This window comes from Chelonia mydas, chromosome 2 (assembly GCF_015237465.2).
Source record: "Chelonia mydas isolate rCheMyd1 chromosome 2, rCheMyd1.pri.v2, whole genome shotgun sequence".
In the NCBI taxonomy this organism is placed as follows: domain Eukaryota; kingdom Metazoa; phylum Chordata; order Testudines; family Cheloniidae; genus Chelonia; species Chelonia mydas.
In genome coordinates, this window is record NC_057850.1 from 4,253,444 (window position 1) to 4,271,118 (window position 17,675).

At 53.8% G+C, this 17,675-nt stretch overlaps 1 protein-coding gene across 2 annotated transcripts; it reads left to right on the forward strand.

Moving 5' to 3' along the window:
* Positions 1–762: 762 nt before the first annotated feature.
* On the forward strand, positions 763–17,337 carry GFUS (GDP-L-fucose synthase). 2 transcript variants are annotated; one of them, XM_037891874.2, is made up of 11 exons: positions 763–966; positions 3,849–4,011; positions 6,945–7,059; positions 8,749–8,877; positions 10,238–10,311; positions 10,711–10,844; positions 13,641–13,705; positions 14,626–14,692; positions 15,047–15,126; positions 15,842–15,941; positions 16,483–17,337. In XM_037891874.2, the coding sequence occupies exons 2-11, from the start codon at positions 3,860–3,862 to the stop codon at positions 16,536–16,538; spliced, it is 972 nt and encodes a 323-aa protein (XP_037747802.1). In that variant the 5' UTR covers positions 763–966; positions 3,849–3,859; the 3' UTR covers positions 16,539–17,337. The 2 variants fall into 2 exon arrangements, with proteins under 2 accessions (XP_037747802.1, XP_043394901.1); XM_043538966.1 differs by having other exon boundaries at positions 889–1,000; positions 3,848–4,011.
* The last annotated feature ends 338 nt before the right edge of the window (positions 17,338–17,675 follow it).

The following is a 17,675-nucleotide window of genomic DNA, read 5'->3' on the forward strand; positions in this document are numbered from 1 at the left end:
TCAGTCGATAGCAAAGTGCTTTACAAAGGAGGTCAGCAGCCTTAGCGCTGTTCTTGTGGTTATACAACTATAAAAACTGGCAGCGGGCTCGGGGGAAGATGCGGGGACTGAAATGACTGTAACCGGTTTTTTAAAAAATTCACGAGATTTCCAGTTGACAATGGCCCTCTAAAGAACCAGCTGGCCTGACAGCTCATCCAGTTCGAAGCTGGGGAGTACACACCCAGCCTTAATGAACACGTGCGATTCCATTCAGGAAAGGAGAGCAACACCTCTGCTTGTGCATGTGCACACACACGGCACGTACAAGCGCGCGCACACACATACGCAGGTCCGGCATGGGGGCCAGCGCTTCACACAGACACAGGTCCGACCTATTCCATCCTGCAGGGGGCAGTGTTCTGCAGACACATTTTGTGTGGGCCCAGCTTCTGATCTCAGCTAGACTGGGGTAAATCTGAAATAAACCCACTTTTTAACAGGGCTCCTTGAGACTTACCGGGATATAACTTTGCGCAGAATCTCGATCACGGGCCCCCCGCCCCCGGCTGTCTGTCTGTCCTCTGCCCCCACCTCCCGGCTGTCTGTCTGTCCCACTCCCCCCGCACCCGGCTGTCTGTCTGTCCTCTGCCCCGCCCCCCGGCTGTCTGTCTGTCTGTTCCACTCTCCCCACCCCTGGCTGTCTGTCTGTCTGTCCTCTGCCCCCGCCCCCCCGCTGTCTGTCTCTCTGTCCCACTGCCCCCGCCTGTCTGTCTGTCTGTCCTCTGCCCCCGCCCCCGGCTGTCTGTCCGTCCTCCTCCCCCGCCCCCCAGCTGTCTGTCTGTCTGTCTGTCTGGCAGGCGGGGCCCGGACTCCATTTCCCAGCGAGCCCCGCGGGCTGCGACCTGCGAGCAACCCGGACTCGGCGCTGGCGGAAGCGGAAGCGGAGCCGGGTCCGGGAGGGAGCGGCCGGCCGGCGCGGGACAGGTGGGAGCCGGGGAGCCCCGGGGCGGGGGGCCCCTGGCTTGGGGGGAGCAGGGGGTGGAGGAAGGGGGGCCCCTGGCTTGGGGGGTGGAGGGGGGCCCGGTATGGGGGGTGGAGGAAGGGGGGCCCCTGCTTGGGGGGAGTAGGGGTGGGGGTGGAGGGGAGCCCTTGGCTTGGGGGGAAGGGGGCCCCTGGCTTGGGGGGAGCAGGGGGTGGAGGGAGGGGGGCCCCTGGCTTGGGGGGAAGGGGGCCCCTGGCTTGGGGGGAGCAGGGGTGAAGGGAGGGGGGCCCCTGGCTTGGGGGGAGTAGGGGTGGGGGGAGGGGGGGCCCTTTATGGCCTACAAAGCAGATGGGGGACCCCAGGGCATCTGCAGGGCTGCTCCGCATGGCTGCTGCTGCTCCTCTCCGGGGCCGAGCGTTTCACTGCAGAGGGGGGCTGCTTCCAGGCCGTTACCGATCCCCAATAGGTGCCAGCATTTCATGCGGGCACAGGGTCTAATCCCGTTCCCCAGGGGTTATGGGGGTTTGGTGGCTGATTTCAGCATGAGTAGGATCAGGGTCATGCCATGGGAGCAGGGGTGGGGTAAAACCCACGCACCAATTAATCAGCGCTTGCACAGTGCGACCAGCACTTAATACACTGAAGTTATCAATCCTGCTCTTGACTCTCCTGTGACCTCAGCTAAGTCACTCCATTTCTGTGCCGACGCTTCCCCATCCGTAAAACAGGGATCATAGTACTGTCACCTGTCCGCTGAGAGGTAGCCGCTGTGGGGACCTTGCTAGCCAGCTTCCGGTGGAGGAGAAATCAGTGATCAGTGGGGTGGGGGGGTCTGAGGGCAGGTCTATACTTAAAACCCTTCATCGTGCGCCTGTGTAGCACTTCAGTGAAGGCGCTACTATGCCGACAGAGGGCTTCTCCCGTTGGTGTTGTTAATCCACCTCCCCGAGGGGAGAAGCCCTCCCATTGACGTGGTGTTGTCCTAACCCAGTATAACTGCATCTCTCAATGAAAAATCCATACCCCCCTGCGTGACGTAAGTTTGTAGTGTAGACCTGGCCTCAGTATGTTTGTAACTTGTTTGCGCTCTGTGCACCAGTCCTGAAACAGAGGTGGTCCCAAATGGCATGCAGTCAATCATCTCTTCCAGAAATGTCAGCCCAGATGCCTGTGCCCAGTTTCCAGAAAGCAACTCTACTCCGAGAAATGACTCTGATAGATTCAGGCAGAGAGCAAACTCTCTTGCTATTTGCAACAGCTCCCCCAAATTGAGATGCCATCACAAAGCTAACAACAGTACAACATTTCTTGAAAGACTGAACACTAAGAAAAATAACTTGTAACAGTGCTATTGGTAAAAAGAAAAGGAGGACTTGTGGCACCTTAGAGACTAACCAATTTATTTGAGCATAAGCTTTTGTGAGCTACAGCTCACTTCATCGGATGCATTCAGTGACTCCTGCCATAACTATATTAATTTGCCTCATGGGGGTCGGGGGGGGAGTATGATGCGTAGTTCTTTCACATTCGCAATGCATGTTAAAATTCTTGAAACGGAAGTGCTGGGGAAGGGGCAAGCTGTGATTGATTAATTAGAGATCCTGTGTCTGATTTATTTCTGTCCCTTCATGCAGCTTGAATAGTGAAACTGTCCAGTGTCACTTTCTTTTTTGTGTTCAGGACTCTGCAGGGGCAGATATAAATTCAAGAAAACCCTCTCCCATAAACTTTTTTTGAGAATCTCTTAAAACATTTCTTTTCATACTGGGCTTTAACAGCACTCTCTGCCCAAACAAAACCTACATGCGAGGCCCTAGTAAGACACTGTCAGGATGTTTCAGTGATGCCCTCAACTTGAAGTGTGTCTGGTTTATTAAAAAAACAATTTAAGGAACACTGATAACCTGAGGTTTTTTTTAACCATTTTTAAAAAAATCAGTGCTTTTTTAAAACACTCTTTAACTAGCATGTACAAAATATTTTTTTAGTTGCTTAAATATATTGCAAGGTTTTTTCTGCTTCTCTGATAATATTCGTAAGGGTCTTTTGGAAGGGTCTGGGACCAACATCACCGGAGCCTTGTTTCCTCTGCACACACCTGCTTGCTGCCTCTTACGTTTCAGCTTTGCTGTTGGTGGTAAGGTAAACAGCCTCTTGCAAACTGCTGCTAAACGCACAAAGGAAACAAACTAGAAAAAAGTCTCCCATTGCTTTAAGTTCTAGTGATCGTAGGGGTTACTTGCAACAATAGGAGGGAGATGTTTTCAGGCTGTGACTTCTCAGTGGATGATGTCCCTTTAGTTCCCATAGAACTATCTCTGAGTCTTGTGCTTTTATTAAAGAGGCCTTGAAAAATTATTAAAACTTGTGCTTCAAAACAGCGGAAGTTCCTCCTGCATGTGACCCATTGGCTGGCGTGGGGGAAGGTGGCAGTTCCTTGTTCCATCCTTAACATCAAATAGGTCACTTGTTTCAGTCGTGTGGGGAGTCTTGTAATAGCCTGAGACCCAGCAACTCCAAACAGCCACTGGATGGCAGTGGAGTGACGGAGAGGACACACGTTAGCCAGATCTCTGCCCCACTAACTGTGGTGCAGCTGCCTTGCAGCATCTGTGTTTTCCACTGCCCTCTTGACCTACTCAGGACCCTAGTTTGCCCATCGCCTTCCAAGTGGGGGCTTGATGACCTCTCTGGTGACATGGAGGAAGTGGAAAGCCAGGTTTGCTAACCCTGCCAGAATCTCTGCCCCTGTTCAGCTCACACATGCCCCTGGCTTCTGCAGTTGCATCTGGCCAGGAAGGTTTGCAGCATGAATCTCAGCACCGATCTGGTGCAATGCTTCTGAGATGATTTGGGATTAATTGCCTTTTCTCCCGCCCTGCAGATTTTGTAGCCATGGCGGAGCCGGCAGGAACGAAGCCAAAGCGCATCCTGGTAACCGGTGGCACTGGACTGGTGGGGAGAGCCATTGAGAAGGTGGTCGCTGATGGAGAGGGCAGGCCAGATGAGGAATGGATCTTTGTGTGCTCCAAGGATGCTGACTTAACGTGAGTCCTTAAGAACATAAGAATGGCCACACTGGGTCAGACCAAAGGTCCATTTGGCCCAGTATCCTGTCTTCCGACAGCAGCCAATGCCAGGTGCCCCAGAGGGAATGAACAGAACAGGGAATCCTCAAGTGATCCATCCTGTCGCCCATTCCCAGCTTCTGGCAAACAGAGGGTAGGGACACCATCCCTGCCCATCCTGGCTACTAGTCATTGCTGGACCTATCTTCCATGAACTTATCTAGTTCCTTTTTGGACCCTGTTATAGTCTTGGCCTTCACAACATCCTCTGGCGAAGAGTTCCACAGGTTGACTGTGCATTGTGTGAAGAAATACTGCCTTTGGTTTGTTTTAAACCTGCTGTCTGTTAATTTCATTTGGTGACCCCTAGTTCTTGTGTTATGAGGAGTAAATTACACTTCCTTATTTACTTTCTCCACACCACTCATGATTTTATAGACCTCTATCATATCTCCCCTTAGTCGTCTCTTTTCCAAGCTGAAAAGTCCCAGTCTTATTACTCTCTCCTCCTACAGAAGCCATTCCATACCCCTAATAATTTTGGTTGCCCTTTTCTGAACCTTTTCCAATTCCAATATATCTCCAATATCCTTGCTGCACTGGACTCTTCTTTGCTTGTTCGTTGTTGTCTGAAATGTCCCTATCCATTTTGGGTGGCTTGCAGGGGGAGTGCTCTCACACTAGTCTTTGGAGAGCAGGGTTCAAATCCTCGGCAGACAAGTGAAAATGATGTGTGTGGCATGGAGGACTGTGCCTCGTCTCAGGCCCTGTTACAAAACTCCCACATGGGTCTGGAATGACAGGCGGGCTCTTCTCCAGAGACGCTGAGGAACGGAGCTAGCAATGGGTGCTGCTGGTGAGGAGCATTGGCAGAGCTGTGTGTGAAGCCTTAGTGCTGGAATAGCAGGAAGGTGCTGTACGTTAGGGTGGAGGGGGCCTGGCACAACTGCGTGGCCAGAACCTGACTTAAGCTGATGCTGTCAGCCCCTTACTTTCTTTCTTCCCACTAAAGGTGTGTCTACACAGCAAAAGCTGGCCACGAGCTAGGCTACCTGAGCTAGCAAGCTGCGTACGTACCTAGGGTCAATGCTGGGTTTGCACTCAGCATGCTATGCTGTCTTCGCTGCTATAGTTACCCACTCGAGCTGGATTCCAGCTAGCTCGGGTCGGCTAGCCAACGTGCAGCTTCTGCTGTGTAGACGTCCCCTAAGTGTGGAGGGTAGGAAAACCATGTTCACTTCTGTTTAAACTGGCTTTTGGAGTCGTTGAGACAGCCCCAGAATGAGCCCATTGCGGCTGCCTCGCGTGTGTTAGCGCCAGCTTTGCTCCGGGACGCCCACTCCCCTCCCCCCACGCAGCGTCGTGAGACGAAAGCGAACTGGATGCGTATTCAAAAGTCTGACGTCAGATTAACTGGAGGTGGCCGGCCACACGCTGCGTGCGGCTCAGAGGGTCTGCTGGAGGCCTGGGCCGTGGGGTTGATCAGGGAGCAGCCCTGTTCCAGAAGAAGTCAGGCGGAGGGCAGGGTATGAGTGTTTCTATTTCATGGGCCTCGGGTATAGTGCGCTGGAGACCCTGAGTGTGTTCAGGGTCTGGGCAATGTTGATCCTCACATAGACTGAGGTCAGGAGTATTGTGCCTTTAAAAATGAAAATGGTGCGAGTGCGGGGTGCTGTAGGACCATGCCGGGGCTAGGCTCAGCACGGGCGCTCCCTCGAATGGCTAAGGAGACCTGTCCTTTGGGTCTGTCCGCTGTCTTTGCTCTTGAATCCTCCATCTGCTGGCTTCCTGTCGGCATGCTGTTTTCACTCCTGCAGCTGCCACGTCATTCGGTGCAGCCTGTTGTATCACCAGGTAAGAAGCCTGGCCAATCCCAGCCAAGGAAAGTTAAACGATACCCTCTCTTTGGCAATTCAGTCCTTGCTGTCACCGGCTCCAATCACATTCCCCCAAGTATGCCATGCACCTGAGCCCCGCCCCCTTTCCAGCTGAGAGTCAGCCAGTCCGAGTGACTGAAAAGGTCCTGTCTGGTCCATCCAGGGCTTTCATCCAGTCTGGTGTTAGTGATAGGCAGCGGTGTCGTAGCCATGTTGGTCCCAGGATATTACTCTACACTGAGCTTTTCTTCAGGTCTCTCTCTCCAGCAGAAGTTGGTCCAATAAAAGATATTCCCTCTCCCCTGTGTCTCTCTAATCGTTTTAGTGGTGGCATCACTGAATTGTCAAACCCTCATGAGGCATGAAGACTCATTGTCCTTGTGCTGCAGGTTTGTCTGACGCTCCTTGTGCTAACAGGAGTGGCATTTAATCAGTAGCAAGATCAGTTCACTGCCTCCTGGGAGCCAGGAACTCTTTGAGTTCTAACTCGCCCTGACGCCGACTCCGTCTTTGGCCTTGGGCAAGTCACCATCACCTTTCTGTGCCTCACTTTCTCTGACTGTACAACGCACTGCCTAGGGGTGCTGTGAGGGCCCGTTAGTTACCTGTGTAAAATGCTTCGAGGATAAAAAGAGCTGTGTAACTGACATGCGATGGTGTGTGTTAGAGAAATGGCAGGCAGCAAAGGCCTATGAGATCAAAGCTCACCTCTGCCGGGATAGGTACAAAACACTCCACAATGGTTAGGCAGCTGCTGTGTTGTGTCTCCTGCTTACCCCGCTAATCTGGGACTCGGGAGATCTGGGTTTGCGGCAGAGCAGGGAATTGGACTCCCTATGTCACCTAGGGGAAGTCACTGTGTGCCTGTTTCCCATCTGTAATATGGGGATAATAGCACTGCCCTGCCTCCCAGGGGTTGTGAGGATAAATACATCAAAGGTGCTCAGATACTGTGGTCATGGGGGTCAGATAGGTACGTAGGATGACTAGAATGTGCCCCTGAGGGTTCTGTTTGTTGTTTCCTCTCCCCTGTAGGAATGCTGCTGAGACCAGAGCCCTGTATGAGAAACACAGACCCACCCACGTGATCCACTTGGCAGCCTTGGTGGGAGGCCTCTTCAAAAACATCAAATACAACCTGGATTTCTGGGTAAGGGGCCAGGGTGGCAAATGCAAAGGTGGAATGTCTGGTCCAGCGGGCCGTCACTCTCGCTGCACCATGCTGTGTGGTCCCCCTTTGCCCTTCCTTCAAGGACTTGGGAGCGCTTTGCAGACATTCATGAATTAACCCTCGCCGCACCCCCTGCCTCCAGGCTGTAGGCTAGGCCACCTTAATTGTAGGGACACTGAGGCACCGAGACATGACTTCCCTGGGTCACATGTGGAGTGTGTGGCAGGGCCAGAAATAAAGTCCAGGCCAGTCAGGTTTATTAAATGGGTGGATGAAGTCATTAACCCCTTGGGTGCTGGGCCTTCTGACACTGCAGGTGGGACTCCTCTTGCTGGGTTACCAAGACGTGTGATTACAGTGTATGGGCCCGTGTGAGTGCTGCTGAACTGGGAACCACTTGCCCACCGGGGCTCTTGTGGGGCTAATGAACTGTCCCCAGCACTAGCCCTGCATCCAGAGATTAACCCCCGGGCCTTGGCTGGGATGATTCTCTCCCCAGGCGCTGGTGAGTGACTCTCTAATATGACAGGTTTCAGAGTAACAGCCGTGTTAGTCTGTATTCGCAAAAAGAAAAGGAGGACTTGTGGCACCTTAGAGACTAACCAATTTATTTGAGCATGAGCTTTCGTGAGCTGCAGCATCTGATGCATCCGATGAAGTGAGCTGTACTCCTTTTCTCTAATGTGAAGGGGTGCAGCTTATTAGCAGCTGGTGTTGGACCCCTGCCCCTCTTCCTGAATCACATGCACACCAGGTCAACCTAGCCTGGTTAGATTTCTCGGGGCTGGCCCATGTGGTTCAGCAGCCGGCAGTCATCTTACCTGTAATACAGACGAACAATCCATGGTGACTACAAGTCCCAGCATGCAATGCTCCTCCTTGAGCTGAGCGGTCTTCACTTAGCGCCAGCTGGAACGTTGCATTCTGGGATGTGTAGTCTTCACATGGTGGCTGCCATCTGCTCCTTCCTACGCACAGTAAGTGCAGTCCTTCAGCACCTGGCAAGTTGCTGATGCAGCCCTGGGCTGGATAACGTGTGGCCCTCCTGGCTCGCTGCTCTGTGTGCGCGTCTCCTCCTTGTCTGGTCTCCCTTCACCTGGCTGTGGATCAGAATGGGGAAAGGAAGGGCTGGTCTGTTTCCCGCCCAGCCCAGTAAGTGCCGTGGCTGCGCCTGGGGATGAGCTGGGGAGCGACGGCATGAAAGGGCTGTGCAGATAACAGGTCTGCATAGAGAAGGGGGCCTGAAAGCCCCATTGCACCAACACGAGCAGCTGAACTCCTTGCGTGGGGGGCAGTGAAAGCCCTCTGGCAGGAGCTGAGGGTTGGGGAGTGGGGCCCTCGCTGTGTCCAGAGCTGACACTGCCGTGAGAGAGGTGGAATGCAAGGTAAAGTCCAGACCTGAGTGGTTAGAGCTGATCCCACTCCTGACTCCAGAGACAAGCTTGGGGTCTCCCCCAAGGACTGTCCCTTCAGCCCTCGACCGTTCAACTCTGGTACCACCAGTGAGACTAGCCTGGGAGCTCCACGGCGACCCGTCCCCCGTCCTGAGCCTGCGATGGTCAGAGTCGGGGCAGGTTCTCGACATGCTGGAAGGCCCGGGTGGGTCGTGCAGTAACTGATCCGAATATAACGGGACTCCTGACTCCCTGCTGGACATCTTTTCCCCAGCGGAGAAACGTGCACATCAACGACAACGTCCTTCACTCAGCGTATGAATTCGGGGTGCAGAAAGTCGTCTCCTGCCTTTCCACCTGCATCTTCCCGGACAAGACCAGCTATCCTATCAACGAGACCATGGTAAGGGGCGGCCTTCGGGCAGGGCATGCAGCACCCTGCCTTACAACTTCCGTTGCTCACTCAGCTTCACCTTTGCTCCGCCCAGAGCTGCGGGTTAAGCACAGTAACATCGGTTAAGTTACTGTGCACCTTGGGAAGGGGAGATGGTTGGGGGCTGCCTCGGTGCAGCAGGTGGACAGCCTATTGTGATACCAGTTACGCTGATCTGAGAGAGTGACAGCTGGTCGTCTTGGCTCTGGTCTTCTTTCCCATCCTGGTTGGCTGACTCGGTGGGTGATGGGGAGAGCAGAGCCGACCCCTCCGGCTAACGTCCTGCATGGGCTGGGGATTCCAGCCGCTCTCTGGTGCAGGCTCATGCCGTAACCAGTCAGGTTGGCCCAGTACCTGCATCCTAGTTCTCTGCACCGCTGTGGGGGCCGTCCCTCACTCATTGCACTGATGTGCATGTGGGGTCGGGCAGAGTGGGGAGCGCCTGCCTTGCTCGACAGCCATCCCTCCAGCCAAACAAGGAGCAGGATTGTCCGGTCCAGTGCAAGCCCCGTCCCGTCCTCCTTGGGCAGAAACAGGCGGGCAGCCCTGCAGCACGGGCTCACGAGGAATAAGGGGACCTTCAGGGGACATATTGGATTCCTGCCATCTCTGCCCGCCTGTGGCTTGACTGTGATGCGAGCTGAGCCCAGGGCTGGCAGGTGGTAACAGCTCCTCCATGAGCAGATTGAAGTGCTTCAGGATGCTGCTCTCCTGCTCCGAACGCGGGGTATGTCTAGGCTGCACAGCTAATCTGGGCTCTTACCTGGGTTCTAGCCTTAACACCAGCCCCCTCCTTCCCACTGTCCACATACAGAAAGCTCTGGCCTGGCCTTGGGGGTGCTTTAAACCTGGGCTAGCTGACCCAGCTGGGGGTATAGTATAAGTCAGAGCCCAGGATCTGGGCTGGAACCCACCTACGCTGCAGTGAGGATGTAGGCTAAATCACAAGTGCCGATAGTCCTCCAGTGCTGACAGTCCCTTCCTGAAGGACAGATAAGTTCTCTTGCAACTGACCCGATGGATGGGGGAAAGAATCCTAGAGCGTCTCGGCACAAAGAACCATGGGATACGGCCCCCGAACACACACAGGCAAGTGCAGAGACAGTGAGGACATGTGGGCACAGGAAGAGCTTTGCTGTGTGGATGCTCGCACTCAGGTTAGGCTAACCCAGGTGTCGAGCACCCGGCTTAACTGTGCAGTGCAGACATAACTTCCTTTATTCTCCCTACGCCTCCTTCCCCTTGGGGCCAGGCAGCGGAGGTTGAAACCCCATTTTCACCAGGCTGACGATACTTTTCCCAACCGTGCTGTCTACTGTGTTTTCCCCAGATTCACAATGGGCCCCCGCACAGCTCCAACTTTGGGTACTCGTATGCCAAGAGAATGATTGACGTTCAGAACAGGTATGATCCATCCCCTCCTCTCTCCTCCCCTCCCCGCCCAAGCTGTATGGCTCAGGGGAGGGATTTACACAGTCCGTACATCTTGTAAAGACCTTTGTGATCCCTGGATGAAGGACTGTATAAATATTATCACTGTCACTGTAGGATAATTCCTTCCCCTTGTGCGCTCTGACCTCACCTGGCACAAGGAGTGAGAGGCTGGGGGTGGATGGAACTTGCAGGGGCCGCAGGGGGGTTGGCAAGCCCCAGTTCATTTCCCTAAGTCCTGCTGGAAGAACAGGGTTAGGCCGTGATACACGGAAGGGGGACAGTGACTTGTGCTCACAGCCCTCAGCTGCACGGAACATGCCCCTGAGCTAGTCACTCACTTACCCTGGCCCTCTCTCCCCCTTCTCCCAGGGGGTATTTCGAACAGCACGGCTGCCGATTCACCGCCGTGATCCCCACCAATGTCTTCGGACCTCACGATAACTACAACATCGAGGACGGGCATGTCCTTCCGGGACTGATCCATAAGGTGTACCTGGCAAAGAGTAAGTGCGGAGCCTTCATTCAGCTCTCAGCTTCATAGTCCAGCCAACAGGGTTTTGTTGCTCGGGCAATATGGGCAGCACAGATGGTTCCTGCTGTGGGGAGGGAAGTCGTGTCTTTTTTGCTCCTAATGAACCTGACATTCTTCGCATCCGATCCCTAAACTGTTTGAAAGTGTTGCTGTGTGCTGTTACACAAGTGCCATGTTCCACCCCAGAGCGGACTGCATTTCTGCAGTGGGTGAATGGATCCTCGTGTGTCCCTTCCTTCTTCAAATGTGGGTTACCTGGCTAATGTTAATGAAGCGCTTTAAGATGCATAGCTGAAGGGGCTACTGTAAATTATTTGGTTTGTAAAATGCTTTTCTCTTTCTGATCTTCGCCTGGCTGTCTTGTGTGCCAGTGAGGTTGCTGAGGTGACAGTGTTTCATATCTGCAGATACGTTGATTAGGTACCATTTAGCGCTGGGCTAAGAGGATGGTCGGAGTTTGGTCCATCCAGAATGTTTCTGTATCTCTCAGCGTAGAGGATTGCCATACTGAATTTATGTATGCAAAGCAGTAATGTCCAGGGAGTTTCGGGTCCTCGTTTAGGAAGGGAGTTGCCCCACGAGATGATCAGGGCTCGATAGATCATGGGGCTCATTTCCTCATGAAAGCATTAGGCATTTAGGAAGCATAAGTTGCCCTTGGCTGCAGTTGTAAGTGGTGACGATGTACCTTTCTGTAGAGCTCCACAAGCCCACATACATCACCATTGAAATGCAGGCACCTCTGGGATGGAGGACAGCAGCCAAGTGGAGAACACCCAACTGTGAATGGGAAACGGAGGGGAATTTTATCTAGGACGCTAGGGCAGATCCCTCCTGTATGTGCCATGATTTCATTAATGGACACACACAAAGAGGACCTCAGGTCATGTCTCAAAGACATGTATATACACAGACAGCAAACTGCATGGAACTGATCCTCAGGTAGGGAAGGGCAGGAAATGGGAGGGAAACCCATTGGCACCCAGAATGGTCTGCATCCAGGCTGCAGTGTCACGGTTTGTGGAGTCCATTGGGACCCTGTGGGTTTTTTCTACTGTACAGTACAACTAAACCCCTCTGCCTCTAACGAGCCATGGATGGCTCCAGGCAGCTGTAGCTGCAGGGCTGCCAACAGGGTTTTCTGCTATAGTTGTTGGATGGTAAGTTCCTGAGAGCCATGATGGTTGGATTCCTCACTTGGATCTTGGTTGGGCATTGCCCCTCCGTGCAGGAGTGAAACTAGCAAGTGATTTCTGTGCAGAGTCGGGGAAGGGGTCCAGGCTCAAATCTCAGCCAATGAGGAAACAGAGAAGGACCATTCCGACTCCATAGTGTGACGGGTTCCCCCTCGGGGTGCCACTTGGAACTGGGGTACCACTGAGCTGCCTGACCCACCAGCCTTGGTTCCCCTTACTCTGTGCTGTTGTGACAGGCTCCCAAGCCCCCACCAATGCACACAGGTAGGGACACACCCAGCTGCAGAAACACACACACATGCTGAGATCAGCTCTGTATGGGAAGGCTCAGCTAAGGGATTGCCCAGCACTCAAGGGGATAAACCCAAAATTGGGCTGTCTTGGGCTGCACAGAAAATTATACAGCATAAGATCATAAAATTTGCCCCCTCCCTCAATGTGGAGGAAGATATGCAACAGCTTTTTACTACCACCTCCCCCCCAGTTACGAATTCCATAAAGTGGTTTTAGAGAAAACAAAACCAAGTTTATTAACTACAAAAGGTAGATTTAAGTGATTATAAGGGATAGCAAACAGAGCAAACAGATCAAAGCAGATTACCTAGCAAATAAAACAAACATGCAATAAAATACTAAAGAAACTGGTTACAAGAAATAATTTCTCACCCTAAATGTTGTTTGAGGCAGATTCCAGAGATCCTTGAAGGCCAGATGCACTTGCTTGCTTACAACTTCAAATATTTCATTCACAAGCTAGACAATCTTCCAGCCTGGGCTCAGTCCTTCTCCCCTCATTCAGTCTTTTCTTAGATGTTTACAGCTGTCATCATGGACTGGGATTCAGCCAAGAGGGAACCATGATTATGTCACTCCCTTGCCTTAAATAGGTTTTCCATATGGCAGGAATCCTTTGTCTTCCAGGGTGATTCCCACCCCCGGTCAGTGGAAAAATACTGGTGTGATTCATGGAGTCCTGCATCAGGTGGCTTGCTCACATGACCTTGCAGCCATAACTCAGAGTTGGTTTGGAGCATCCCCAGGAAGAACTTCTCTGTGGGTGATAAACATCTTCTGAGACCTCGTGTTCTCTCTAATGGCCCTTCCTCATAGCAAGCTATCTAGACTGATAGCATTCTGTCTGGTGGGTGTTCTCCAGGTGTAAACACACTTGTAATTGATACATAGTCAATATTCCTAACTTCAGATACAGAAATGATACATAGTCAGTAAATCGGAACCTTTCCAATGACATCTCATGATCCATCTCGCATAAAATACATCATGGATATGCTATAATTATATCACAATATCTCTGAAGAATATAGGGCGTAGTATCACACATGGCTACTTACAGCCCTTTGTGTCAAGCTGGAGCATGGAGTGCTGGGACCTGTAGTCTCCAGGGGCTGTACCTCACTTTAGAGAGGAGGGCTGTGGTGTAAAGCTACCCCGGGCCAGCCCTGGCTCTCTCTTGCACGAGGGTGTTTGGACGGGGAGGGCGGGGGTGGAACCTGTGGCCTGTGCTGCGGTTGGAACATCCACTAATGGCCATTCTCTTGATTGTCCCACAGAAAATGGCACGGCTCTCACTGTCTGGGGGACGGGAAAGCCCAGGAGACAATTCATCTACTCTCTGGTAGGCACGGCCTTCACGGAGTCCAGCCCGTTTGGACTGGGCCCTGAGTTTCCTGGGGCCCAGAGCAGATTTCAGACATCCTGACCCCATGGCTGGGAGCACGGGTTGCCTGGCCCTGGGAGGCTGCAGCAATGCGCAGGGCTGTGAATGAGGGTGCTGGCCTCTGGTGGGATGGGTCCCCCAGTTCCACGTCCGGGAGTGGGAGGAGGTAGGTGTGTTCTGATGGGGCAGGGGTGGGTGGACTTGCTGGCAGAGGGGGCTCTGAAGCCATACAACCCTTTGCAGCCACACGCTAGAACCCTGGCCTGGGTGCGCTGTTAGCTCCCTGCGCTCAGGGATTGCCTGTTGCCGTGATACAAGCCACATACAGCTGCTAAGATGAGCAAGTGGTTCTGACAAATAACGAGCAATAAACTCAGGACAGGTCCCAGACTGCACGTCCAGCCCTGTGCACTAGCTGGGGAGAGGGGATCAGATTGGCCCTGCCTTGGCAGCATGCGGGAGCGTCCTCCCAGGAGCTGGGCCTTGATGGAGGCATCCCTTTCAGAGGTATCATGGTTCTGACTGTTAGCATGGCTGTGTCTACTGGAATGACAGTTTGTTCCTGCCAGGCCAGGGCTGGGGTCCCTTTAAAGGCCATTTGTGGCAAGGCCTGGAGGGATAGTTGCAGAGAGAGGGGGCTGGCAGCTGGGGGAGCGGGAGATTGGAGCTGTTCCTGCTTTGCCCTGCTGAGTTGGAGGCGAAGGGGGCAGCAGCCCGGCAGTAGCAGGCTCAGCTTCCTGGCAAACAGCCCCCATACAACATCCCCGGCCTTCAGCAACGAGGAGCTTGTGTCTGTGCCCTGAGCTGGGATCCTGTGGCTCCCGGGAGGGGAAAGGGAGGAGGCAGAGGGTTTGAGAGCTGCTCCTTTGTGCCCACAGGACCTGGCACGGCTCTTCCTCTGGGTCCTACGGGAGTATGACGAGGTGGAGCCCATCATCCTGTCAGGTAAGGTGTCCCCTCGCCCCTGCCATCTCTCTCCCTCTGACGGTGTCATGACTCTGGCCCTTTTGCCAGATGCCCTCAGCTCTTATTGCAGCGCTGGGAGGGAAAGTCCCATGTCCCCACTGCTCCCTGGGCCATCCCATCTGCTTCTGTAGCAGGGTCAGTGCAGGATACCCCTCTCTGCAGTGCCCCCCACAGGCCGATCTAGAATCCACAGTGGTGGCATGAGGCGGCTGCAGGCTCTGATCCCCCACCCTCGTTTCTCTCTGGGGCGGGCGGCGACGGGGCTTCCCTGAGCGTTGTGGCTGGCACCAGGGGCCGAAGAGCGGCATAGCCTCACCCTGGCTCTCTGTTTAGTTGGAGAAGAGGACGAGGTGTCTATCAGGGAAGCCGCGGAGAGCGTCGTGGAAGCCATGGACTTCAAGGGAGAACTCATTGTATCCTTTTACAAATGTCTGCTCTGATGCCCTGCCTCCCTGAGCTGTGCCCGGCTCACAGGGTCCTGGCCTGGCACCCATTCCCCACACTTGCGTGCACCCTAGGGAGGGGGAGAATTGTCGCATCCGAACATCTAAGGCTTAATTCCCAGCCGATCCAGTGCAAGATTATTCCCTGCTGCACGTTCTCCAGTGCTTGGTCTGGTCCAGGGTTAAGTGGCTCAAGTGATGGTATTCGCACCACTTCCTGTGGCTCGTTCTCTGGCTGGAGAGCTTGTTCCATGGATGTTCGATCTGTGCTTGGAAGTTGGGGCCAACAAGGTCTCTGCGATCTGATGGTGACCTGGGGTCTCCTTGGAGACAGTGTCTTCCATTCTTTGTGCAGCTGAGAGGGTGAACGTAGCTGCTGCTTGCACTGGACGTTCCAGGTGGTGCTATGGGCCCCCTTTGTTAGTCAGCCTCTTCCCTGCAAACAATGGGCACGAGGGATCTCCCTCCTGTGGGCTCTCTCTCCGCTCACCCCTGCGCCTGGCTGTTCAGGTTAAGGTCCAGCTGCAAACCTTACAGAAAGAGACAGGTACAGTAGATGTTTGATACCAAGGCCCCAGCTCTCGTCCTGCCTGGCTGCTACCAGTAGGGGCCGCCCTGGAGTAATGTTAGGTTTGAACTCGGTGGAATTCCTGTTTGTTTTCCCTTACCCCCCCACTGTGTCCAGTTTGACACGACGAAATCCGATGGCCAGTTCAAGAAAACAGCCAGCAATGGCAAGCTGAGGCGGTGCCTGCCCGACTTCCAGTTCACGCCGTTCAAACAAGGTAAGACTCGAAGGCCGCGCTGCTCAGGAGTCGCTCTGGCTCTCCTGCCCCTCGGCGGGAACATCCACCGCACTGCATCGGCTGCCCGTGTCTGATCTCACCTCTGCCCTCCAAAGGAGTCGGGTCGGATTTGTGGGGAAGGCTCCCTCCCTCCCTCCCGCGGGTGCCGGGAACTCGGTCCCACAGCCTCAGGCATCACCGTGGTGCATGCACCAAGAACTCGAATGCAGCGAGTGTCTAAAGGGAGGCTGTGAGAAACCCATGGGAGCAGAGGCAGCAGCTCTGGTTGTAGGGGCAGGATAGTGCAGTGATTGAAGCACTGGCCTTGGGGGCTCGGATCTGTGGGTTCTGTTCCCAGCTCTGAGACAGCGTGTGACTTTAGATGAGTCACTTCATCTCCCTGGTCCATTTCCTCCTCCTCTTGCATGGCAACAATGATTCTTCCGCTCCTCCTAGCTCAGTAAGCAGTGGCACAGCATTAACTGGAGGGAGTGAGCTGCCGCTGTATGGGGATCTAACTGCCTTCCCCCTTCCCCTCCAGCTGTGAAGGAAACTTGCGACTGGTTCAACGTGCACTACGACATCGCCCGGAAGTGACCAGCGCACCAAAGCCATTGTGATGATTGGCCAGCACTGCCCCGGAGGTTCCTCTGAGACTCAGGGTTTTCCTTTGCTGGAGCAGAGGAGGGGACGCGTGAGGGCATTCGGGGCTGTGAAATGATGGTGGAGATAGATACAGCTTTTCCAAAGTAGAATTTGAGAGTGGGGTGGGGAGATCCTAAATGGCCAAATCACAGATAAGCTCAGCAAACGTGAGTGAGAAATACCCTGTCTTTCTCTGTGACACAGGACTCACACTACTAGTCATCTCAGCCAGCCAGGGGCGTAGAACTTCATGGGGTGGAATGGGGAGAAACTCTCTGTTCAGGGATCAAAGTGAATCTTGGTTAAAAGGTTCCAAAAATGCAAAGAATGAGGCTACTCCCCCCCGCCCCCCATGCTTCCAACATTCCTCTCTGTGGTTATATATATCTTAGGAACTGCAGAGCCCCTCAGGTCCAGATCTAGCTTAGGTCAAAAGGAGTTTAGTAAGGGAAGTCTTGCCTAGTCAGAACCCCCTGGGCCTTCCCCCAAAGGCGCTGCCCTGGGAGAGACTGGAGGGTTGGACCTTCCTGTTGAGGTACCTGGAAGTTTACACGCTGCCTCTGCATCATTGACTGAATATTTTTTAAAATAGACAGAGCCCCCTCTCCGTCAAACCTCATCACTGTTCTCGCTGGATCCCTTTCCCTTGCCCGTGCTGATGCCACCTCCTGTTAAGCTGTAATTGGTCAGGCTGCCAATCAAGTGTAAAGCCGTCTATAGTTAGGTTCAGAATAAATCAGAGCTGACTTTCCCCTTGTGTTTATGCTCCCGTAAAAACAAGCTGCGCGGCGTTAATCCTGAACCCAAGCCTGGGCAGCCCAGGGACGTTCCCAGCGTTCCCGGGACGCTCCCTCTCTTGCTGCCAGGGGCTGGTGCTGCTCGGCTGTGGGGGCCGTTCATCAGCATCAGAAATCTTGCCTTCACCCCCCCAGGGTTAGACTGTCAGCGGGGGGCTCTCCTGCAGTGTGCCGGTGGGGGGAAGAGAAGTTTTGCTAGCCAGAGCAGGTGTAGCCATGCCCCTGTAACTACTGTGGTCTCCGATGTTTGGGAGAAGTCAGATGGGAAGGTCTGCAGGCTTTCTAGGGTATC